Here is a 24,950-nt window from a genome sequence, read left to right as displayed (position 1 = left end):
CCCACCACGCTATGGAGTTTACTAACTATTTTGTTCATTTTCTCTTTATTATGCCCCCCCCCCCCTCCCTCCGACCAACAACATCTTTCCCTCCTAGCAGGTCCAGCGTGGCGGGGCAGGTGAAGGTAGCAGAGCTGGAGCTGACTGCCCAGGCCCTCAGAGAATCACTGAGAGAGAAAGAGAAGGAGATTGATGAAACTCTCAGAGATATGAAGAAGCAGCAGGCAGAGCGACACAGGTGGGTACAGCAACAATGACTCTTTAACAGCTGATGGAAGGATGACATGCATTACTCCTTCCTGAGGTTTCGAGTAGTCTGTTTTCATTCTTGTGAGAGGCAGTTTGCTTTATTGTTCTCATATCCATAACAGTTATGGTTTGACTGTTTCTCCTGTGTCTCTGTCAGAATTACCATCAGAGAGGATGTTGATCTGATCCGTCTACAAAAGCAACTTTCAGACAAGAGTACAGCTCTGAGAGTTACCCAGGAGAGGTTCAACACCCTGCAGGAGGTGAGCTCATTCTTGGTCTGTTGTGTGGTTTATCAAAGTAGTAAACATATTATAAAGGGTTATTATACAGCATTATGATATGATGGTTGTTTCTTTTAGGCATATGAGAATCAGCTTGAGGAGGTAAATTACCCTTTTCACAAAATATGTGCCTAGTATGTCTGCATGTATGTTTGTATACATACATATACTTTAGATACCACATACATACATACATGTTTATCTATGTTTGTATTAAGGTATGTAGTATGTCTGCATGTATGTTTGAATACATACATATACTTTAGATACCACATACATACATGTTTATCTATGTTTGTATAAAGGTATGTAGTATGTCTGCATGTATGTTTTTATACATACATATACTTTAGATACCACATACATACATACATGTTTATCTATGTTTGTATTAAGGTATGTAGTATGTCTGCATGTATGTTTGAATACATACATATACTTTAGATACCACATACATACATGTTTATCTATGTTTGTATAAAGGTATGTAGTATGTCTGCATGTATGTTTGTATACATACATATACTTTAGATACCACATACATACATACATACATGTTTATCTATGTTTGTATGTAGTATTTTTATGTATGTAGGTATGTTTGCATGTAGTTTGTATGTAGGTACACAGTAAATTTACCTGAGTAAAATTTTACTCTGAGAAATATAACATTTAGTCCCAGTCTATTTGGAGTAAAATTCCCTCTGCTTGCAGAGTAATGTTTTCAGAGTTGTTTTTACTCTAACAAGTGTTTTTATTGAACTCTAAATGATGATTTTGTACTACACAATGAACAAAATCAAAACAACTCTATTGCAATTGTACTCACTACAGAGTAATTCCTACCAGAGTTTATTCATTATAGAGCTGTTTTTTTTCTCAGTGAACTCTTAGAAATTAAGACTAGAAGTATTTCATTGTTTATTTACATTTTTTCTTAAAAGGTTCACTTGCAGATTTTTATCGCAAATTACAGCAGAACACCACACCTCACTGTAAATTCATTTCCATCTTATTCCCTCTTGGTGGGGTGGAAACATGGTGAGGCATAACATTGACTTTGCCATAGGTAGACTGTTATGGTGCCTGCTGGTGTCAACAGATGCACTGACAGTCTCACCCAGGGTCTCACCAAGTCATGGCAGAAGGTGAATATTCCTCTATTCCTCCCAGCATTGTGAGTATTCTCACTACAATTCGCTGTCTTTCTCTCTGTTACGCTCCGACTCGTCTCCTCGACCGGGCGTGCGTCTTTCAAACTCTATAAACTCCAAAACTTTTTGGGGAGTTTTTTTTTAGTTTTGTTGCTAACACACAAACTAACTAACTAACAAACAAACCCTGCCGATCACAACCTCCTTGGTGGAGGTAAGAAAACATGAAATGAATTATCTGAATTCAATTTTTAGCAACTGTTAAGATCAAGCTAATGTTTGATGGCAGAGAATTTACTCACTCTGTATGCCTGCACTCAAAGAACTAATTCACCAATTTTGCCAGGTTTATGTAATTCAATTACATAACAAATTTCCATCCAATTGAATTAAGTAATTCTAACATAAACAGTTAAATACCTCTTATGTAATGAAATTGAATACAACAAATGTAGCTCATAGAATTTACCTAATTTACTTAAATTTGGTTTATGTAATTTCTTTGAAGAAATCCTACATGATTAAAATATGTTGACGCACCCAAAACCATGGGTGAGACTGTCAGTGCATCTGTTGGCACAGACAGGCAATGTTACAACATGACTTTCACATGTGGCCAACACCGTGTCTCCACCCCACCAAAGAGGGAGAACCTGGCTGATCTGAAGCACTGTTTGGAGGACTCTTATTGGGAGACAACATTAATGGTGGAAGTCTGTGTTTTCTGAGCGCTTCCTACTTTCAAGCGGTGCATGATAACAACTTTGCAATGAACGTGAACATTCTAAAAAATTATTCATGTTTAGTTTATTAGTTGATGTTTTTAGTGAGACGTGTTTTTTGAAGTGTGACACCATGAGTGAGGGGGTCAGTGTTGCAGACCACCCTGTCTGTATGTGAGTGTGTCTGAGATTGACTTATAGGTGCTCATGCTTCCTGTGCTGGAGCTTGTCAGAGTCATTCAACTTGTCTAGGAGCCATTCCTCATCACTGCTTGCCACCATATGAAAGTAGGAAGCACTCAAAAAAACGTAAACTTCCACCATTAGCCTTATCTCCCATAAATGAAGAGTCCTTCAAAAACATGATTAGATCCAGATCCAGATCCAGATCATCTGATTACTCCCTCCCTGGCAGGGTGGAGGCAGAGAATTGGCTTCACCATGGAAGTCATGATGGAAGCATTGCCTGCTGGTGCCAACAGATGCACTGACAGTCTCATACATGTTTTTTTGAAAATTTTGAAATAGCCCCTCCCCTTAAAGAACTAAAAGGATGGAGTTACACAAGGGGGAAAAAACTCACTGAACAATCCCTGGATTATCAAAGGTTAAGAGGAGTCACCTGACTAGAGGCTGTAGTACACAGGTGTCTGAAGGTTCATCACCAGGTGAGAAGATCTTGATTGCCAAGGATTATCTACAGCTGGGACACCTAACGAGCTGCAGCTGTGACCGTACATGAGTGATGGCAGCTGAGTTGAAACTTAAGTGGGTGTGGTTAAGTTTTACTCCAGCAGAATTTACTCTGTGTTTTTACTCCAACTCTCCTGGTGGCTGGTGATAAATATACTCAATAAAGAGTAAATTTTACTATTTTGGAGTAAAACACTTTTTACTCTGGAAAAATTACTCCCCAGATTTTCCTGTGTATGTAGTATGTTTTCATGTATGTATGCCTGAGTGAATGGATGATTCCTCTGTGACTGTGTGTGTTTGTGTAACCCAGAGTCAGAGGTCACTGAAGGAGAGTCAGGAATCTCTGCTGGAGAAAGTGGAACAACTGACTGAGCAGCTAAAGCAAGAGAGAGAGAGAACACTGGTGTTAGAGGGAGAGCTCACCTCCTCCACTCTGTCTCTACAGACCCTGGACAAGGTATGATACCTCTATCTGCATGTGTGGGACCAAAACAGGACAAACAATAAAATATTATTGGTGGGGATGCTGAGTAAGCATCCACACTATTGATATTCTCATTGGCCTTTTTCTTTTTTTGGACCCTATCTCCTCTTTGACTCTTTGAGCTATACTTATCATTCTAATGCCATTCTGTTCAGCTCTGTTAGGACATAATGGCTATGACTTTTCTCATTTCTAACTCTTATACCTTTAAAAATATTTAACTTTCTCTGCAAATTTAACACATTTAAATGAACAGGGCTTTTCTAAAAAAAAAAAAAAAAGCCCTTTCTTCAACTCCTTATAAGTTTGGCATTTCTTGGGCTATTTTCATTAATCTACTATCAAACTCATCACCTTCTGGTGCTATTTTTCCACTATTTTCCGCTATTTTCATGCTATTTTAAGCTATTTCTATGCTTTTTCAGCCACTGAATGCTATTTTCAGCTATTTCCATGCTATTTTCAGCTATTTTATGCTACTTTCAGCTATTTTTTATCCTTTTTTGAGCTACTGAATGCCATTTTCAGCCATTTCAGCAATTTTAATGCTATTTTCAGCTATTTTAAGGCTACTTCAAGCTATTCTTAAGCTATTTTCAGCTATTTTTAGGCTGCTTTCAGCTATTTTAGGCTGTTTTCACCTCTTTAGGCTACTTTCAGCTATTTTCAGGCCATTTTCAGCTTATTTTAGGCTACTTTCAGTTATTTGTGGGCTAATTTCAGCTATTTAAGGCTACTTTCAGCTATTTTTTTATCCCTTTTTAGCTACTGAATGCCATTTTATGCTATCTTATACCATTTTCAGCTATTTTATGGCTAATTTCAGCTATTCTTAAGCTATTTTTAGGCTACTTCCAGCTATTTCTAGGCTATTGTCAGCTTTTAAGGCTACTTTCAGCTATTTTTAGGCTATTGTCAGCTTTTTTTAGGCTACTTTCAGCTATTTTTAGGCTACTGTCAGCTTTGTAAGGCTACATCCAGCTATTTCTAGGCTATTGTCAGCTTTTTAGGCTACTTTCAGCTATTTCTAGGCTATTGTCAGCTTTTTAGGCTACTTTCAGCTATTTCTAGGCTATTGTCAGCTTTTTTAGGCTACTTCAGCTATTTTTAGGCTATTGTCAGCTTTTTTGGCTACTTTCAGCTATTTTTAGCTTTTTATACTACTTTCAGCTATTTCTAGGCTATTGTCAGCCTTTTTAGACTACTTTCAGCTTTTTTTAGGCTAATTTTAGCTTTTTATGCCACTTTCAGCTATTTCAGGGCTATTGTCAGCTTTTTTCGGCTACTTTCAGCTATTTTTATCCTTTTTGAGCTACTGAAAGCCATTTTCATCCATTTTATGCAATTTTATGGTTTTTTTATGCTATTCTCAGCTATTTTTTTCCTTTTTGGCTATTTTAAACAGTTCTTTTACAGTTCAGCTCTCAGCATCCCCATGCAATTTCAGCTGAAATTGCAATTTTGATCCAATTATATATATAATATTAAACTGATTTATTTTTTGCTTCAACAGTTACAGGAGAGAATATCAGACCTGGAAGGAGAGAGGGATCTAATAAAAGAAAACTACAACACTCTACTGGAGAGGTTAAGTCCTGAAAAGCATCTCCTTTCTTTTAAATATATTTATATGTACAGTATATGTTCTGACATGTGCAGCCAGTGACAGGTGTGTGTGCTTCTACGTACCTTCTCCTCTCCTAGAAGTTTAGCTGCTCAGAGAAACCATGATAGTCAGATGGGAACTGTTAGAGAAGATGAGCAGAAGGAGGACACTGAAGGAGAGAAGATCAGCAGGATTACCATCAAGACACTTGAGGAGGTTCTGCAAGCAGAGAGGGAGGAAAGAGACCGGCTTACGCTGGAGAAAGAGACTCTGAGACAAGAGAATGACATTCTACAGGAGCAGAGGGAACGAGAGAAAGGTAGAAGTCCACCGCTGACAGTCCTTTATCAATGACACTCTGCCGCCGCTGAAAAGAGAATATTATAAAACGCTGCATGAAAGATGACGTTAATTTTACCAAGCATCAGCACATCCAGTGAAAAAAGGAAATAATTTCCCAGTGAGATATTAGAACATGTGATCTCCTCTGCTTCTTTAGAGTTTTCTGTGATGATCAGAAACAAAAGGCAGCATCTGGAAGAGGAGGTTCTCCACTACAAAGAGCAGGCTTCTCTCCTGCAGCACAGACTGGACTCTATCACCAAGGTGGGAGAGGAAAAATGTTTTTATTTATTTATTTATTTTATGTCTTTCTGCATTGTTCACAGTCCTCTCCTCTCTTATAGGAGTTTGACATGAGTGTGGAGGAGCTCAGTGAAATACTTCTGCAGATAAAGGTTATTCATCATTTACATCATTATACATCATCATTTATTTTATTTCAAGTCATTTTTACCATTTAAAACTTAGGGCTGGGCAAATAATCAAAAATTAGATCAAATTGCAATATGACCTGCTGTGATTTTTAAATCACAGACAGTGCAATCTTTCTTAAACCTATCATTTGTAATAAAAAAAAAGTAATAATAATAATAATAATGATAATAAAAATAGTGTAATGCAATTTTGTTTTGCAGCAGCAGCAGATTTATGTTCTACACATCATGCAAACATTCAAGAGTCTTTTTTAGAATTTTTACAGAAGTCCTTTTCTTCTTTATGAATATTTATTTTTTAATCAAAACACAATAAATTATGTAAAATCCCCTTCAATATGGCAGATAACAGATTTGCAGTTGGTGCAGAAAATGCCTCTACGTTTTTTTTTTGTTTGTTTGTTTGTTTTGTTTTGTTTAATTATTAATCCCCATTTTTTGATCCAGTATAGTAGGGGTTCTCAACGTTGGGGTCAGGACCCCACTGGGGGTTGCGAGACACTGAGAGGGGGTCTCCAGATGCCTTAACAAAACTATACACTTTTGAATTACACTGTTGCCACTTTATACCAGCTTTTGCCAATTTCAACACATTTTTGCAACTTAAACCCATTTTTGTCCACATTAAACCCTTTCCACCACTTTTTCTGCCTGTTTTTTCCACTTCTAAACCAAACCTTGCCACTCTCCACCTATTGTTGGCTCTGTTGACACATTATTGCCACTATTAAACCCGTCTTTACCACGCAGACAGCACGCCAAATTTCACAGTTTGATATGCCCATTTTTGCCAGTTTATAATAATTGCCATCTCATTTCACCAAATTTCCATCTATTTTTGCCACTTTAACACCATATCAGCCACTTTTTAATCCCCTTTTACAACTCAATATGCCCGTTTTTGCCACTTTAACCCATTTTTGCCTTTTTTTGCCACTTTTATCTCATTTTTGGCATTTCTAACCCATTTCTGCTAGTTTTAAAATCTAATTTGACCACTTTTCCACTATTTATTTATTTATTTATTTATTGCCATTATTAATCCATTTTAGCTTTTTTTTTAACATATTTTGATTCTGTTTTCAGCTAAAGGATTTACATTTTAAAGAGGGCTACTTTCTACACAAATGAATTAAAGTTTGCTTCTTTGATAAGAGTGGTTGTTATTCAGGTTAAATATAAAATACCACAGCTTAACTTTACAATGGACCAGGATTTCGCTGGCCCCCAGAAAGCTCTCCCATTATCCCCCCTAATGGATGTCTTTGTCTCCACATGACTATTAGTGATGGCCATGGCTGTGTTCAGCCACCTTCAGGTCAGCGGGGGTCCCCGGTCTCTGGCACCTTTGTTTTGAGGGCTGAAAAGGTCGAGAACCTCTGCAGTACAGTGCAGCTTATATTATAGAATGGATTAGTTCTTGTGTTAAATGAGCACATAATTTGAAGAACCTAAAAATAACTCCATATTAAATCGCTGTTAGATTATTTTTGCAAATCGTGTAGCCCTATCAAAAATACAAAAATGTCCTGCTTCCTCTTCAATGCCAGGCATTTAGGATGCATCAGGAGAGCAGGGCAGGGCTGGGTTTTCTCAGTGAGAAGGTGGAGGACTCCCAGCCAGAGGTGACAAACATCCAGGCTTCTCATGCTGAGACGGTCCTGGAATTACAGAAGACCAGGAACCTTCTTCTGCTGGAGCACCACATCAGTAAAAGCATACAGGTAGGCACAGAGATGATAGTTCAGCATTCTTCTCTTATTCTTTCTGCCCTGTTTGGAGTAAATGTCCCTAAAATAGACTGTTGTTTCCTAGGAGGAGCTGAACACGGTTAACCAGAAGATGGAGAAGGAGAGGGAGGAGAACAGGAGGAGGGTGGCAGAAAAAGACAAACTGTTATCAGAACAACTGCTTCAGATTAATACTTTACAAGGTAAGAATGACATCACTTCTTTAACTAGAAACAAAGGAAAACATCCTTTAATTTTGAGGTTTGTGCAGCCACCATAACTGTTTTTCATTTGTGCTCTTAGCTCAGATGGGAGAGTTTGCTTTTGGCACCAAGCGGACTGTACCGGTTCAGTACTGCTGGCCAGCTGGAGACCCACAGGTGGTGCAAGACACGTCTTTACCACAGCTGAGGGCTGGCGAGTCTTTGTTGGAGATCCACCTAAAGGTCCAATAACACTCACACATTACACATCATTTTAGATTTTGAATGATCAGAAACTCTTCTCCTAATGGATGGGAAATTTTATCATTCACCCAGGCTGCTACTTTTACCCCACTGGGACTACGTACGATGGGGAGAATCCATCCAGGAGAGAAGGCTGGAGGTGAAGACATGGTGACCTTCTGCACCTACAGCCTCCTGGACTTTGAGATGCACTCCACACCTCTGGTTTCAGGCAGCCAACCAAGCTACAGCTTCACATCTCGCTACGCTCTGACGGCCCAAGATCTGAGCAGGCTGGAGGGTCCGGGCTCAACGGTCAGAGTGGAGCTTCACCAAGCCTTAGGGGGGGTCCGGTTTCTGACTCATGGAAGTGGGCAGATGTCCTTAAAGGGCACCACGAAGAGACGAGGGGGGCAAGTCCATAAATGTGTCAGCATCACAAGTGAGTCATTCTGTATACAGAAAAAGAGTTTTAGTACGTGTGAAGATCCTTATCCTGTACAGCAGGGGTCCTCAACCTTTCAGCCTGGGACCCAGAGACCAGGGACCCCTACCCCTGGACCTGAAGGTGGCTGAACACAGCCATGAACATTCTAGAATAGTCGGGAGCAGACAGGGCTCCCCATAAGGGGGGGTAAATGGGAGAGCTTTTCGGGACCCGGCCAGACTGGGAGCCCCTTAAGGTCAACAAAACCATGGTCCATTCAGAAGTTAAGCTGTCAAATCCATATTTGATATTCAACCTGAAAAAAATAACCATTCTTATCAAAGAAAAAATCTATATTTTAATCATTTGTGAAGTAAATAGCCTTCTCAAACATTTAAACCCCATTTGTTAAAATAAATAAATAAATAAATTGGTTTAATGGGTTAATAATGGCCAAAAATTGTGGAAAATGTGGATTTTAAAAGTAGCTGATTTAGGTTAGAAGTGCCAAAAATTAGAAAAAAAATGGCAAAAATGGGTTAAAGTGACAAAAATGGGCATAAATAGAGGCAAAAAGGAGTTAAAAAGTGGCTGAAATGGCTTTAAATTGGCAAAAATATGTGGAAATTTGGTGAAATGGGATAAAAAAAATAGTTAAAAATCTGGGAAAAAGGAATAACTGAGAAAGAAAAAAATAGGCACATTTCAACTGAAATTGGTTAAACTTGAAAAAATGGGCATATAAAATGGTGAAAATGGGGTTCAAATTGGAAAAATCAGTGTAAAATGGGGTTAACAGTGAAAATAATGGGTCAACTGAGGCAACAATAAGCTTAAGTGGCAAGAATTGATTTAGAAGTGTCAAAAACAGACAGAAGAGTTTAAAACTGACAAAAGTAGGTGTTAAGTGGTAAAAATATGTTAAAATTGGTGGGAGAAAAGATGAAAAGGGGTTAAAATTTTACAAAACTGGTGTAAAGTGGCAGTGTAATTTTGAAAAAATTCTTAGTTTTTTAGGGAATCTGGAGACCCCCTCTCTGTGTCTCATGACCCCAGAGAGGGTACAGACCGCAAGGTTGAGAACCACTGAGGTGGCTTTCACACTAGGGGCCCGGTCCCGGAGTGCACTTGAACCCAAAGTCCAGTTGGTTTTGGTAGTGTGAATGCAAACAAACAGCTGGGCCTAATGTGAAAGTGCCCTGAGATAGAGATCCATATTCATATGTTAATAATAACCACGCTAAACATAGAAACAGATATCTTTTAAATCATTTGTGTCATATAGTCATCCTAAAAATGTAAATCCCTTTTCTTAAAAACAGAAGTAAGTAATTCAAAAGATGTCCAAAAAAAAAAGGTGGTGGGAAAGGTGGTTAAAAGGGGTTTTAAAAGTAGCAGAAATGGGTTGGAAGTGGCATAAATTTGACAAAAGTGGCAAAAACATGCACAAAAAGTGGTAAAAGGGGTTAAAAGTGGCAGAGATAGATTTAAAGTGGCAAAAATGCGTTTACTGGGGCAGATAAATAGGCAAAAACTGGCAGAAATGGGTTGAACTGGTCAAAATGGGCATGTAAAACAGTGAAATGGGAAAAAAGGGCATAAAATGCAATAAAAAGGGATTGATAGTGGCAATAATGGGTCAGCAGAAGCAACAATATACAGAAAGTGGCAAGAATTGGTTTAGAAGTGGTAAATCAGGCAGTAAAAAGTGGTTTAAAGAGTTAAAATGGATAAAAATGGGTTTAGAGTGGCAAAAAGTGTGTTAAAATTGGCAAAAATTGTTGGTAAAAAGGGATGAAAATGTGTTAAAGTTTGGCAAAGATGGGGCAAAGTGCCAAAAATTGGTCCAAATCGTGCAAAACTGATGAAAAGTGGCAAATAATAGTAAAGAAATTGGGTGAGGAAAAAATCATTTCAAAAGTATCTTCCATTTTTTCTTCTTAGTGATTCATGACCCCCAATGGGGTCCCAACACCCAGGTTGAGAACCACTGCTATACAGTATATGACTTTAAATGTGGTGACGGCCATTTTCCAGATATTAAACAGTCATGTTTAACCTTCAATAACTGCAGGATGTACTCATAACTCTGCATCAGATCAAGTCTTGAGCTCTGTCTGCTTCTGTTTGAGGTTCTGAGGGGGAAACCATCGGTGTGGTGGATTTCAGGGTGAGCCTGTTCACTTCTGAACCCATCAGTGCTGTGAACGGGAGCAGAGCTGACAGGAAAACACTTCTCCAGAGTCCTGAGCAAATCTCTCTCGGCTGGAAAAATGCTGCTTATAAGGTAGAGTGGAAATTATTGATCATCAAGAATATAAACAAACATATAATATTAGAAAATATTCTGTAATAAAACACTGATCACATATCTTCTGTGCTGTCTGCAGGAGTTACATGACTATGGCTGTGGGGTTCCTAATGAACTGGAGGTGACGTTAGAACGGTGTGTTGGTCTTAATGCTCGTTGGCCCGGACTTCTTCCAAACGCCTACCTGACATACAGGCTCTATGACTTGGCACCTCACATCTCTCAGACAGTTACACACACGTCTGACCCAGTGTTCAATGACATCACCAGCTACCCATTAGCCGTAACAGCAGATGTGTTGGACTACCTGAGGTATGATATCTTAGACAGACAATCATGCTAAAAATTCCTAACTTTGAGAGGGTTTGACTTTTATACTTTGGTTTGACATGGTTTCTCTTGGTCTTAAGTTAACCAGGGTCTCAATAAATTCATAAAAGTCTTCTCAAATTTTCAGTAGCTGAAGGAAAAACTGCATTTTGTCAACATTAGACTTTGTTTATGCCCAGGTCCAGCAGTTTGTGGGTTTATGTGTTTGATGACAGTGAAGACCAGGTACCACCGGCCTATCTTGCCAAGACCCCCATCCCACTGCGAGTGCTTGCCTCTGGCAAAGACATCAGAGGTGAGACGACAATAAAAGATTATCTGCAGCTGTAGGACCAATCATATCAGATGTTACTGTATGAAATGTTAACTGTTTAACGTAACTGCCACCATAGTTTTACTGTTGGCATCCAGCCTGTGTGCCTGATAACGTCTGCAGCTGTTACACATTTAACTAAATCACTTTATAACCTCACTGCTTTCCAGATAGAAAACAAACACTTCTACTTAGACATTAAAACACCCCCACAGGTATCATTTCCGTTTTTAAGTGTTTTTATCTGCTCTGCCAGGTGACTACGTCCTGAGGGACTCAGCTGGTGGGCCCCGGGGTATAGTCCGGGTTGTGATAAAGTGGAAGTACCCCATACAACCCTCTCTGGACACCGTACTGAACGACCATGAAAGACTTGACGGTGTCCTGGAGAGAAGGAGAGGAAAAGCTGAAATGTCCCACAGGCCTGTAGCCAAGCCTAGGATGAAGGTGACATGTTTGTGTGTGTGCTGAAAGGCACTTCCTGTTCCCTTCCTTCACCCTTAATGAGATGTAGGTTTGTGTGTGTGAGGTTGAAAAGAAACTACACCAATCTATGTTTTAGTTAATTCAATGTTAATAACTCCTGCTTCATTTGTGAACAGCCCCAAAGGAAAAGCCCAGAGGATGATATCTATGAAGGGACTCCAAATCTGAAGCCAGAATCAGGACCATCAAGGAAGTAAGCATCTGTGAAAAAAGGAATGGTCTTGTAGACCGAACCATCACATACCATCACAAACCATCACAGACCATCACAGACCATCACAGACCATCAAAGACCATCACAGACCATCACAGACCATCAAAGACCATCACAGACCACCAAAGACCATCACAGACCACCAAAGACCATCACAGACCATCACAGACCATCACATACCATCACATACCATCACAGACCATCACATACCATCACAGACCACCAAAGACCATCACAGACCATCACAGACCATCACATACCATCACAGACCATCACAGACCATCACATACCATCACATACCATCACAGACCATCACATACCATCACAGACCACCAAAGACCATCACAGACCATCACAGACCATCACAGACCATCACAGACCATCACATACCATCACAGACCATCACATACCATCACATACCATCACAGACCATCACATACCATCACAGACCACCAAAGACCACCACAGACCATCACAGACCATCACATACCATCACAGACCATCACATACCATCACAGACCATCACAGACCATCACATACCATCACAGACCATCACAGATCATCACAGACCATCACAGACCATCACAGACCATCAAAGACCATCACAGACCATCAAAGACCATCACAGACCATCACAGACCATCAGAGACCATCACAGACCATCACAGACCATCAAAGACCATCACAGACCATCACAGACCATCAAAGACCATCACAGACCATCACAGACCATCAAAGACCATCACAGACCATCACAGACCATCAAAGACCATCACAGACCATCACAGACCATCACAGACCATCAAAGACCATCACAGACCATCAAAGACCATCACAGACCATCAAAGACCATCAAAGACCATCACAGACCATCACAGACCATCAAAGACCATCACAGACCATCACAGACCATCACAGACCACCAAAGACCATCACAGACCATCAAAGACCATCACAGACCATCACAGACCATCAAAGACCATCACAGACCATCACAGACCATCACAGACCATCAAAGACCATCACAGACCATCACAGACCATCAAAGACCATCAAAGACCATCACAGACCATCACAGACCATCACAGACCATCACAATCCCTCACTTAAAGACAGATTTTAGTTTGGAACCATTCTGTTATCTGTGAAATTTAAAATAAAGCTCATTTTAACTGTAAAGGTATCATGACAGATATGCCATCTCAATGCTGATAGAAACATGTAGATCAGATTTCTTTAAACCCTTAACCCTAAACCAATGTTTTCCAGGTCTTCAGAAAGAACTTCCTCCACAAGAAGCTCTGCCAGCAAAGCTGGACCTCAGGTAGGCTCATTACCTGTCTGTAGCCCATTAAACAGAGTCTGGAACAGTCCTCCTCACTCCCAGGGTCAGTCTAGACCAGTGATCCTCAGTCCTCCTCACTGCCAGGGTCAGTCTAGACCAGTGATCCTCAGTCCTCCTCACTGCCAGGGTCAGTCTAGACCAGTGATCCTCAGTCCTCCTCACTGCCAGGGTCAGTCTAGACCAGTGATCCTCAGTCCTCCTCACTGCCAGGGTCAGTCTAGACCAGTGATCCTCAGTCCTCCTCACTGCCAGGGTCGGTTTAGACCAGTGATCCTCAGTCCTCCTCACTGCCAGGGTCGGTTTAGACCAGTGATCCTCAGTCCTCCTCACTGCCAGGGTCAGTCTAGACCAGTGATCCTCAGTCCTCCTCACTGCCAGGGTCAGTCTAGACCAGTGATCCTCAGTCCTCCTCACTGCCAGGGTCAGTCTAGACCAGTGATCCTCAGTCCTCCTCACTGCCAGGGTCAGTCTAGACCAGTGATCCTCAGTCCTCCTCACTGCCAGGGTCAGTCTAGACCAGTGATCCTCAGTCCTCCTCACTGCCAGGGTCAGTCTAGACCAGTTTGTCACACTTTTATCCAGTTTTTGACACTTTTATCCTACTTTTTGCTATTTGCAGTCTTTTCCCCCTTTATTCCAGTTTTCCCACTTTTCACCCAGCTGTGTCATGTTGTGACTGTTTTGCCCTTTCACCCATTTCTGACACCTTTAATTTTATACCTTTGTGACTCTTACAAAGGATTTTTTCAGCAGGTGGCTCTTTGGTTGAGTAACACTGGTTTAGACAGTGTTGTGCAATGACAAGCATGAGTGAAAAAGAATTAGAGGACAGCTGAATATTTGTGTTTTTCTTAGGATCGGGCAGCAGCGGCTGATGAAGAAGAGGAAAGAGAGCAGACAGAGAGCGGTAACTACTCATATATAAGGGTCATACAGTCACCCTCATTCTGCGCTGGTTTTGATCACGCTGTCACTGTCACTTCAGGAGAGAGTGACCTCCCACAGTCGTCTGACACCAGTTCACCCCAAAGTGACGTTATCATCTTTCAGCCACAGCCAAAGCTGAGAAAGGTAGAGATATAGAAACAGAAGAGTTGTTTTAGAGCCACATCTGCTGATCAAAGTTGAACTTTGAACTCTTTACCGGACTATAGTGGCTTTCAGACCTTCCTGTCATTAAAGAAATGATGTTTTTATTTCTTTCTAGGGGAACAATCTGAGAGTTGAGATTCTGTCGCTGACCTTTGAGCCCTCCTCACATGTGGCGCTGGATGATTCTGTGCAGCGAGTTTATGTCGAATATCGGCTACTGGGAATTCCAATGGAGACGACTGAGACACCCATGTCGCTCCGCAAACCAGTAGAGGGGAAGGAGATCCACTTTAACTTCACCAGAGGTGAGAAGGTGTCAGCTTTGTGGCTTTTTACTCTCTGTAGGAAGTATTTCTTTTCTCAGCAGACAGGGTGACTGTGGCTCCTCAGCTCCTACACACACATCGATGTGGCCCTAGACCACACCAGTCTGCTGTCACCTCTGTCTGTATGAGTGTGCATGGGTGGGATTAGCTCAGACTGATGGCCAGCCTACCTCATCAGTGCATCGGTGTGGAGTGAATGTGACCTGCAGGGCCTGAAGCCCATTTACTATGACTGTGTTCCTCTGAATAACGGCTGCTCTGTCTGTCTCAGTGATTTATGTGGACGGCTCACAGTCGGCTCCTCTCAGACACTATCTCTTCACCATGCTGGAGGGCACTGACCCCAACCAGGGGAGGTAGTACCGCTGGTTTCTACTGTCATTTAGAGTCAAATACAGAAGACTGTGACTCTGAACACGAGATCTGACTAAACTAAAGTGTTCATGTTTCTGTATCGCAGGTTAAAGTTCACTGTCGTCAGTGAGCCGATGGATGATGACCAGGAGTGTGTGGATGTCGGACATGCTTTTCTGAATTTACAGGAACTGCTCCTAACAGAAAACGACGTCATCGACCAACAAATCAACAGTGTGTATTTTACTAGTGGAATGCTTTTGGGCTATTAGGTATAAGCTATTAGCTGGGATTACCATGCCAGCTTCTGGAGCAGGGGTTCTCAACCTTGGGGTCGGGACCCCCTTTGGGGTCACGAGACACTGAGCAGGGGTCTCCAGATTCCCTCAAAAAACTAAGAATATGTTTGGAATTACACTGTTGCCACTTTTCACCAATTTTAACACATTTTCATCAATTTTCCCACCATTTTTGCCATTTAACACCTATTTTTGTCAATTTTAAACCATACCCACCACTTTTTCTGCCTGCTTTTGCCACATCTAAACCAATTTTTGACACTTAAGCCTAATGTTGCCTCTGTTGACCAATTATTGCCACTATTAGCCCCTTTTTTGCCACTTTTTACACCCAATTTTTCCCATTTTACCCACATTTCACTATCTGATATAACCATTTTTGCTTGTTTAACCAATATCTGCCTGTGTTTTCGATCTCAGTTAACACCTTTGCCAGTTTATATCAATTTTTCATCCAATTTCACCAAATTTCCACCCATTTTTGCCAATTTGAAGCCTTTTCAGCCACTTTTTAACTCCTTTTGATCACTATTTATGCCCATTTTTTCCACTCTAACCCATTTTTGCCATTTTATGTATTTGTTGCTACTTCTAACCCATCTCTGCTACTTTTAAAATCCAATTTCACCACCTTTTCCACCATTTTTCTCATTATTAACCCATTGTTATTCTTTTTTTTTTTACAAAAAGATTTACATCTTATTTACTACACAGATGATTAAAAAGAGACGTGTTTCATTGACATGAGTGATTATTTTATCAGGTTAGATATAAAATATGGTTATCACAGCTTAACTTTATAATGGACCATGGTTTTTCTGACCTCCATGGACCCCCAGTTTGGCTGGGTCCCAGAAAGCTCTCCCATCTATTCCCCCTTATGGACGGCCTTGTCTGAACATGACTATCCTGGAATATTCATGGCTGTCTTCAACCACCTTCAGGTCCAGTGGGGGTCCCCGGTCTCTGACACCTTTATTTTGGGGGTCAGGCTGAAAAGGTTGAGAACGCCTGCTCTAAAGTATTTTAGTCATTTCTCCATTTTTCTTTTACACTGTGATTTTCTAATTGTGCTTGAATGCAGCTGGTTGAAAGCTTGAAACAGTTCACCCCTGATGTAAATATTTCCCTTTTATTGTCCTTTCCCTCTCATGCTAAAAGTAACTGATGCACCCTACGATAGATTCTTCATTATGAGTGAAGAATCAGTCGTTTCCACAGAAAATTAAGTAGACATTCAAAGTAGAAGGTCTTGTTTCACTGCAAGGCCTTTAGGATGTTTTTGACAAACTTCATGCAGGAATGAATGCTAGCTAAAGTCCGGCTCAGACTACGCCATGTTTTTAGCCATTTACAACGGCACCATGTCAGCGTACGCCTCTAAAACCCAGGGGTGAAAAAAGGACTAGAGTATTATATTGCAAACTTTTTTCACCATTTTCTTCCAATCAATTTCAGCTACTCTTTGCCATTAAATGCCCCCTTATTCCTACTTTTTTCCATTATGACACTTTTTTGCAAGTTTTTACCCATTCTTTCCCACTTTTAACCATTTTTTTCTCCCAATTTTCACCCAGTTAAGCTACCTGTTGTCATTAAATACCACTTTTTTCCTAGTTTTTGCCCATTTCATCCACTTCTTTTTGCCACTTTTATCCCATTATGCCCTTTATCATGTCTTTTTTTGCCATTTTAAACCTATTTCAGCTACCTTTTGCTGTAATACCAATTTTTTCCTGAGCTTTCTCCCATTTTGACACTTTTTTTTGCAACTTTTTACAGATTTTTTAACACTTTTCACCATTTTTCTCTCAATTTTACCCATTTTAACTCTTTTGTCATTAATATCACCTTTTTCTACTTTTTTGCTGCTTTTTGCCACTTTTAGCCAATTATAGCCCATTTAAGTTACCTTTTGCCATGAAATACCACTTTTTTCCTCGTTTTTGTCCATTTTTGCCATTTTTTGGGCATTTTTATCCCATTTCTCCCCTTTTCACCACTTTTCACCCATTTCAGCTACCTTTTGCCACTAGATATGCTTGGTTTCTGTTTTTTGCCCATTTCAGTCACTTTTCACTAATTTTTTTGCCACATTTGGACCATTTCATGTCACCTATAACTTCTTCTATATGTTTCAACCACAAGCAATAAATCATTGTATAATACACAACATCAGAGATTTAACAGAGGTGGTCCTTCCTGTAGGCCAGGCCTGCTAGGGTGACCTGAAATGAATATATTTACATCTACAGTAGCACATTTACTGATTTGTTTAAGCTTTGTAGCAATCAGCCTCAAAATCAGGGTGTTTTTGAAAAACTATCCGACAGTGATTACTTTGACTCCAATTGCAGATACAGGGTGAATCGCTGTACTGAAGGAATGATCACTTGAATGTTATTCTCATTATAAATAAAAATCTACTGAGGAGTAAAATATAGACTTTCCTTACTGGCAAAAACAACATCTGAATACGGATCGTGTTGTTCAGGTAAAGTCAAAAGAACAGCTGATTTAAGATCTGGAATCATTCTCTCTCTAGACCAGGGCTATTCTATTACAGATTCAACAGGGCTGAATTTTAAAACCCAGAAATGTTCAGCACCCAGTAAGAAGCTGGTAGTGTCAAAGTTGGAACCAATACAGATCAACGTGATGAACAATATGAACTTCTTATTCAGAGTCTCCCTTTTAAATTTGGCACCATGACAAAAGAACATGAAGTCATAAAACACAACAATAGAGCTGCATTTAAACATACCCTGAGGTAGAAGAAATGTTTTTTCACTTGAATAAAAATTTATTCTGTAGATAATCATTTTGGTCAAACCTTATCCAGGCATATCTTAACGTGCATAAAAACTGAACGTGCACAGTTGTAGCTCCAGTTGAAAAGGACGTGGTTTAGACTCCTGGATGTGTCATTAGTGATGTCACCCTAAAAGAGCGTCTGTCATGGCGTGCATAACGCTGCCTCATGGTTTGAGCTGCATCGCTGAGGTCGAGCCGGAGGCAGTCTGTGATGGTGCAGTCTGTGATGGTGCAGTCTGTGATGGTGCAGTCTGAGCCGGTGCGGTCTGTGATGGTGCAGTCTGTGATGGTGCAGTCTGTGATGGTGCAGTCTGAGCCGGTGCAGTCTGTGATGGTGCAGTCTGTGATGGTGCAGTCTGAGCCGGTGCAGTCTGTGATGGTGCAGTCTGAGCCGGTGCAGTCTGTGATGGTGCAGTCTTAGCCGGTGCAGTCTGTGATGGTGCAGTCTTAGCCGGTGCAGTCTGAGCCTGTGCAGTCTGTGATGGTGCAGTCTGAGGTGGTGCAGTCTGTGATGGTGCAGTCTGAGGTGGTGCAGTCTGAGCCGGTGCAGTCTGTGATGGTGCAGTCTTAGCCGGTGCAGTCTGTGATGGTGCAGTCTGTGATGGTGCAGTCTGAGGTGCTGCAGTCTGTGATGGTGCAGTCTGAGGTGGTGCAGTCTGAGGTGGTGCAGTCTGTGATGGTGCAGTCTGTGATGGTGCAGTCTGAGGTGCTGCAGTCTGTGATGGTGCAGTCTGTGATGGTGCAGTCTGAGGTGGTGCAGTCTGAGCCGGTGCAGTCTGTGATGGTGCAGTCTTAGCCGGTGCAGTCTGTGATGGTGCAGTCTTAGCCGGTGCAGTCTGTGATGGTGCAGTCTGTGATGGTGCAGTCTGAGGTGCTGCAGTCTGTGATGGTGCAGTCTGAGGTGGTGCAGTCTGAGGTGGTGCAGTCTGTGATGGTGCAGTCTGAGCCTGTGCAGTCTGTGATGCTGCAGTCTGTGATGGTGCAGTCTGAGGTGGTGCAGTCTGAGGTGGTGCAGTCTGTGATGGTGCAGTCTGAGCCGGTGCAGTCTGTGATGGTGCAGTCTGTGATGGTGCAGTCTGAGCCGGTGCAGTCTGTCATGGTGCAGTCCGAGGTGCTGCAGTCTGTGATGGTGCAGTCTGTGATGGTGCAGTCTGAGCCGGTGCAGTCTGTGATGGTGCAGTCTGTGATGGTGCAGTCTGAGCTGGTGCAGTCTGAGCCGGTGCAGTCTGTGATGGTGCAGTCTGTGATGGTGCAGTCTTAGCCGGTGCAGTCTTTGATGGTGCAGTCTGAGCCGGTGCAGTCTTTGATGGTGCAGTCTGAGCCGGTGCAGTCTTTGATGGTGCAGTCTGTGATGGTGCAGTCTGAGCCGGTGCAGTCTGTGATGGTGCAGTCTGAGGTGGTGCAGTCTGAGCCGGTGCAGTCTGTGATGGTGCAGTCTGTGATGGTGCAGTCTGAGCCGGTGCAGTCTGTGAGGGTGCAGTCTGTGGTGGTGCAGTCGGTGCTGGTGCAGTCTGAGAAGGTGCAGTCTGTGATGGTGCAGTCTTAGCCTGTCCAGTCTGTGATGGTGCAGTTTGAGGTGGTGCAGTCTGTGATGGTGCAGTCTGTGATGGTGCAGTTTGAGCCGGTGCAGTCTGTGATGGTGCAGTCTGTGATGGTGCAGTTTGAGGTGGTGCAGTCTGTGATGGTGCAGTCTGAGCCGGTGCAGTCTGTGATGGTGCAGTCTTAGCCGGTGCAGTCTGTGATGGTGCAGTCTGTGATGGTGCAGTCTGAGGTGCTGCAGTCTGTGATGGTGCAGTCTGAGGTGGTGCAGTCTGAGGTGGTGCAGTCTGTGATGGTGCAGTCTGAGCCGGTGCAGTCTGTGATGCTGCAGTCTGTGATGGTGCAGTCTGAGGTGGTGCAGTCTGAGGTGGTGCAGTCTGTGATGGTGCAGTCTGAGCCGGTGCAGTCTGTGATGGTGCAGTCTGTGATGGTGCAGTCTGAGCCGGTGCAGTCTGTCATGGTGCAGTCCGAGGTGCTGCAGTCTGTGATGGTGCAGTCTGTGATGGTGCAGTCTGTGATGGTGCAGTCTGAGCTGGTGCAGTCTGAGCCGGTGCAGTCTTTGATGGTGCAGTCTGAGCCGGTGCAGTCTTTGATGGTGCAGTCTGAGCCGGTGCAGTCTTTGATGGTGCAGTCTGTGATGGTGCAGTCTGAGCCGGTGCAGTCTGTGATGGTGCAGTCTGAGGTGGTGCAGTCTGAGCCGGTGCAGTCTGTGATGGTGCAGTCTGTGATGGTGCAGTCTGAGCCGGTGCAGTCTGAGCCGGTGCAGTCTGTGATGGTGCAGTCTTAGCCGGTGCAGTCTGAGCCGGTGCAGTCTGTGATGGTGCAGTTTGAGCCGGTGCAGTCTGTGATGGTGCAGTTTGAGGTGGTGCAGTCTGTGATGGTGCAGTCTGTGATGGTGCAGTTTGAGCCGGTGCAGTCTGTGATGGTGCAGTCTGTGATGGTGCAGTTTGAGGTGGTGCAGTCTGTGATGGTGCAGTCTGAGCCGGTGCAGTGTGTGTTGAAAAGTCCTCATGTCCATGTGCTCTTGTTTCTTTTCCTCCAGTTGTGAGTGCGGATGAAAACAAGGAGGTGATTGGACATCTGAGAGTTTCTCTGGAAGCAGCCAAAGCTCTGACTGGAATTTACAAGGAGTTCTGCCACAAAAGCAAGACCAGAAGAGAGAGCAGCACGGATGAAGAGGAAATGAAGCTAAAGAGAGACAGCTATCAAGAAGAAGAAAACAAAACGCAGACCATCCAAGTGATAGACTATGATTATGATAGTGACTTCTAGTGAAGGCCTTTCATTGTAAACTTAAAGGTCACATATTTTACCCTTTAACACAAGTTTGTGTTGGTCTCAGAGGTCCTTAAAACATGCCTGTGAAGTCTGTTAATGTAAAAACACTCCAGTGTTGATTTCTGCACGTCTAAAACCCCCTCTGTTTCAGCCCTGCTCAGAACCAGCTGTTTCTGTGTCTGTGGCTTTAAATGTCTGACTCCGCCCCTGACCACACCCCTCTCAGGACATGGATGGGGCTTTAGGATCCTCCTCTCAGCTGCCAGCTGAGAGGAGGATCAGGAGAGGAGGGAGGGACTTGGGGGCAGGGCTAACTCCCCACATGACATCATGAGGGGGGAATCTGAGAATGGCTTGTTTCAGCACACATTTCCTGAGAGGTGGAGAAAGAGAGGGGGGTTGTTCTGATTTTGGGGGATTGTGGAACATATTTTTGTTAGAAAAGCGTATTTTGTATAATATGTGACCTTTAAGAAACATTTTTCCTGGATTTCATGTGATTCTCCAAACTCAGAGATCTGTTTATTCTTTAAAAATGGAGAAACTGAAAAAAGAGGATAAAAATATTTTTGTTTAAATATTAAGAACCAACCTGTGATGCAAGTGTAGTACCCACTTTCATTTATATTGTTGATACCTAATCTAAAATTGAAGCATACTTCTGTTCCCCAGGAGGGTCAAATAGACCGAGGCCAAATACTGACACCAGTGTGAAACTCTGAGGATGGAGTAGAAAGGCTGGGTGTAAGTTTGGAAGTACAGGTGCATCTGAATAAATCAGAATATCATCTCAAGTTTGAGTCATTTCAGTAATTTCATTCTAAAAGTGAAACTGTTTTTGTGACTCACCATAGACCAGGGGTGAAATCTGAGTTTAGGTCTAACCTGTGGGTCTAACAGGGTCGAGATTTAACTGGAAACCGTCAACCGTGCTTCACAGGTAATGAATTATAGGGAAATTAAACAGTGATGATAAATGAATTTAAGATTTCTAAAAAAAGTCCAAATGATTAAAATCAGCATCAATCAATCTGAGATAAAAAATCAACTTTATACATCCTAAAGGTCAAAATACAAAATTAAAACTCAAAATAAGGTTTTAAAAAGGCAAATATATGAGATAGAGAGTTAAAATCATGCGTTTAAAGGTCAAGATATGAGATAAAATACAAAATCAAGAGTTTAAAAAGTCAAAATAGAAGATAAAATTCAAAATTGTGACTCTAAAAGGTCAAAATATGAGATAAAATTCTAGATCAGTGTTAGGAGTTTAAAAAGTCACAAACTGATTTAAAATTTTAAAAACAGTGAATTTAAAAGGTCACAGTTGAGAGAAACGGTCAAAATTATGAATTTAAAAGGTCAAAATCTGAAATAAAAAGTGAAAATCCTGAGTTTCAGTGATATTCTTGGGATGCAAAATGAAAATGTGAAATGAAAACACAAAATAATTTCTTTTCCTCATTCCTGACTTTTAGTCTAATCATTCCTACTCTCGACTTTTTCAGATTTTTATAACTTAACAAGGATTTTTTTTTTAAATACTGAGGGTTAAATTTACATTTCTATACTGGAGAAAATCTGCAGACCTCACAGCAGCAGGTCTGTTCTAATTCAGACGTGATCTTGCGGGCTGAGTAAAGATTCACCGCGGGCCACATTTGGCCCCCGGGCCTTGAGTTTGACACCCGTGTCATAGATGGTAATAACAGAGCCAGTTAAAGACAAAACATTTAACTACAAATCAGAATGCAAAATGTTCATCAGCACTGAAACATGTTAATGTTATTGGTGATAAAATGAATCTAATGGTTAATTTGTTAACTTGTGTATCATCATGAGAGGATCTCTGCAGGTACACAGCTGCTCCTCAGCCTAAAGGCCTCTCCATAGTTTCTAGAAACACTCACATCATCAGAAAGAAAGCCTATCTCTGAGCAGGGCACTGATCATGTGGAGTTTACCTGGAGAGTTAAACTAATCTTGTTTATGTTCTAATTCCTCATTTCTAGGTATGACTAGGGTGGCTGGCAACACCAGGAAGGTGAAATCTACTCAGCACCCCCGCTGACAGCGACGGGTGTTTATTTAGGGACGCCAATAAATTACCGTTTGAAAATCTCTTTTCTTCTACAGCTTCCATGTCCTGTGTCTGTCCTAAAATCAACCTTAATGATAGCGCTAAGGTGGATCAACAAGACACACCTCATTTTTCCACAAATTTGTCCTCAAATACAATACAATAACTTTATTTATCCTGAAGGGAAATCCAATAGTCTGGGCCTCATCTGTTTAAATTCAGTTCAGTTCATTCAGTTTTAAATTAAGTTCAAATAATGTTTGTGTTTAAGTTGTTGTCTAATTTTGACTAATTTAATATCCTTCCTAAAACTAACTTGTCTGGCGTCTCATTGGAGCCATTTCTGCTGTCTGCAGTAGAATCTGCAGCAGGAAGCTAAACATGTCTGAACTTTGACCTTTCTATGTCGACATCTCAAACTAATCAAACATAGGTATGGCTCTTTTGTTTCTGCGCAGACATTGTTCATATTGTTCAGCCTGTTTTAAGGTAGTTTTATTGACCAATAAGAACAGGGATCAGTGTTTTAAATCAAACATGAGTCACGTTTGCTTTACAGCCTTGTTGGCTGTGCCGTTAATGTAAAACCACACTTACTGATCACCACCAGAATAAATGTCATTTTTATAAATCTATTCTGCTGGCAGTATCAAAGATGCTCTCCATGTTTCTGCTTTGAAATTCATATTCATTTTAAAACCTGTTGTACCACTATTCCTTTAGAAATTCTCATGATGGAAGTGTTACTGGAGCTCATTTAAGGAAATTTTAATCCTTTTTGAATCAAATTATGCATAATCATTAAAACTTTATTTTAATGCATTTTTTCTGCTTCATTCTAAGCTCTCAAAGTGCTCGTCATAAAGAGAACCAATATTCGTGTTTTTAGAGTCGTATACTGATGTATTTGTATTAATCATTGAAGCTGAACCACCTGACCATGCACAGACCGTCTAGAGGGTCAGCAGGATTCGACCCCGCAGCGGTCTGAAAGGCTGGTTCACGGACTTCGTCCTCTGCTATCCATGGATGGTCGCTGTTCTGCAACCATCACACTGAAGAAATATTTTTAATGAATATTCCAGTTATCATATGATACAGGAACAGCATGATGTTTTTGTCTGACCTGTTCAGAACTCCTGCAGATACCACAGGAGCAAATCCAACCCCCCATCAGATGAGTCTGACACCCCTGCTTTGACCGGTCACCCTCAGTTGGCTTTAGTGGGTCTGACGGATCCTGTAGTCTGTGGTCCCTCATCAGCTGCAGTTACGTGTGTGATCCACAGTCTTTCAGGCGTCACACAAAAGTGTGGACTGCTAGGCTGTAAAATCTGTGAAGACAGGGAAAGTTGTGTCCCCCGCTTAAAGAGGGTCTAGAGCAGCACATGAACCTCCTTTATCAGTTCAGACATGGAACCAGACTATGAACCCTGAAAGCACCAACCCAGCACCCACAATGAAAACACCAGATGACCTCACTCAGAAGCTTCTAGAGCAGAGATACTCCAGGCGTGGCTCTGGAGCCACATGTGGCTCTTTGATGTCTTAATCTGAAAATTATTCCCCCAGAAAAACTTTAATGAAGGGAAACT

General features: G+C 41.6%; 1 protein-coding gene across 1 annotated transcript in view; it reads left to right on the top strand.

Moving 5' to 3' along the window:
- rpgrip1 (RPGR interacting protein 1) overlaps positions 1–21,269 on the top strand; it is a 35,822-nt gene extending 14,553 nt beyond the window's left edge. The window contains exons 6-29 of the mRNA XM_041780055.1: positions 98–238; positions 407–512; positions 612–635; positions 3,416–3,562; positions 5,103–5,176; positions 5,294–5,514; positions 5,695–5,801; positions 5,882–5,932; positions 7,522–7,695; positions 7,787–7,904; positions 8,005–8,147; positions 8,241–8,589; positions 10,707–10,861; positions 10,965–11,197; positions 11,395–11,510; positions 11,785–11,975; positions 12,131–12,207; positions 13,498–13,552; positions 13,616–14,120; positions 14,559–14,644; positions 14,781–14,970; positions 15,263–15,347; positions 15,452–15,579; positions 21,040–21,269. Coding sequence (XP_041635989.1) covers positions 98–238; positions 407–512; positions 612–635; positions 3,416–3,562; positions 5,103–5,176; positions 5,294–5,514; positions 5,695–5,801; positions 5,882–5,932; positions 7,522–7,695; positions 7,787–7,904; positions 8,005–8,147; positions 8,241–8,589; positions 10,707–10,861; positions 10,965–11,197; positions 11,395–11,510; positions 11,785–11,975; positions 12,131–12,207; positions 13,498–13,552; positions 13,616–14,120; positions 14,559–14,644; positions 14,781–14,970; positions 15,263–15,347; positions 15,452–15,579; positions 21,040–21,269 — 3,706 coding nt within the window. The remainder of the gene's footprint in view (positions 1–97; positions 239–406; positions 513–611; positions 636–3,415; positions 3,563–5,102; positions 5,177–5,293; positions 5,515–5,694; positions 5,802–5,881; positions 5,933–7,521; positions 7,696–7,786; positions 7,905–8,004; positions 8,148–8,240; positions 8,590–10,706; positions 10,862–10,964; positions 11,198–11,394; positions 11,511–11,784; positions 11,976–12,130; positions 12,208–13,497; positions 13,553–13,615; positions 14,121–14,558; positions 14,645–14,780; positions 14,971–15,262; positions 15,348–15,451; positions 15,580–21,039) is intronic.
- The last annotated feature ends 3,681 nt before the right edge of the window (positions 21,270–24,950 follow it).

This window comes from Cheilinus undulatus, linkage group 22 (assembly GCF_018320785.1).
Source record: "Cheilinus undulatus linkage group 22, ASM1832078v1, whole genome shotgun sequence".
Lineage (NCBI taxonomy): Eukaryota > Metazoa > Chordata > Actinopteri > Labriformes > Labridae > Cheilinus > Cheilinus undulatus.
The sequence above is the reverse complement of the archived record's forward strand: the minus strand, read 5'-3'. Positions and strand labels throughout refer to the sequence as shown.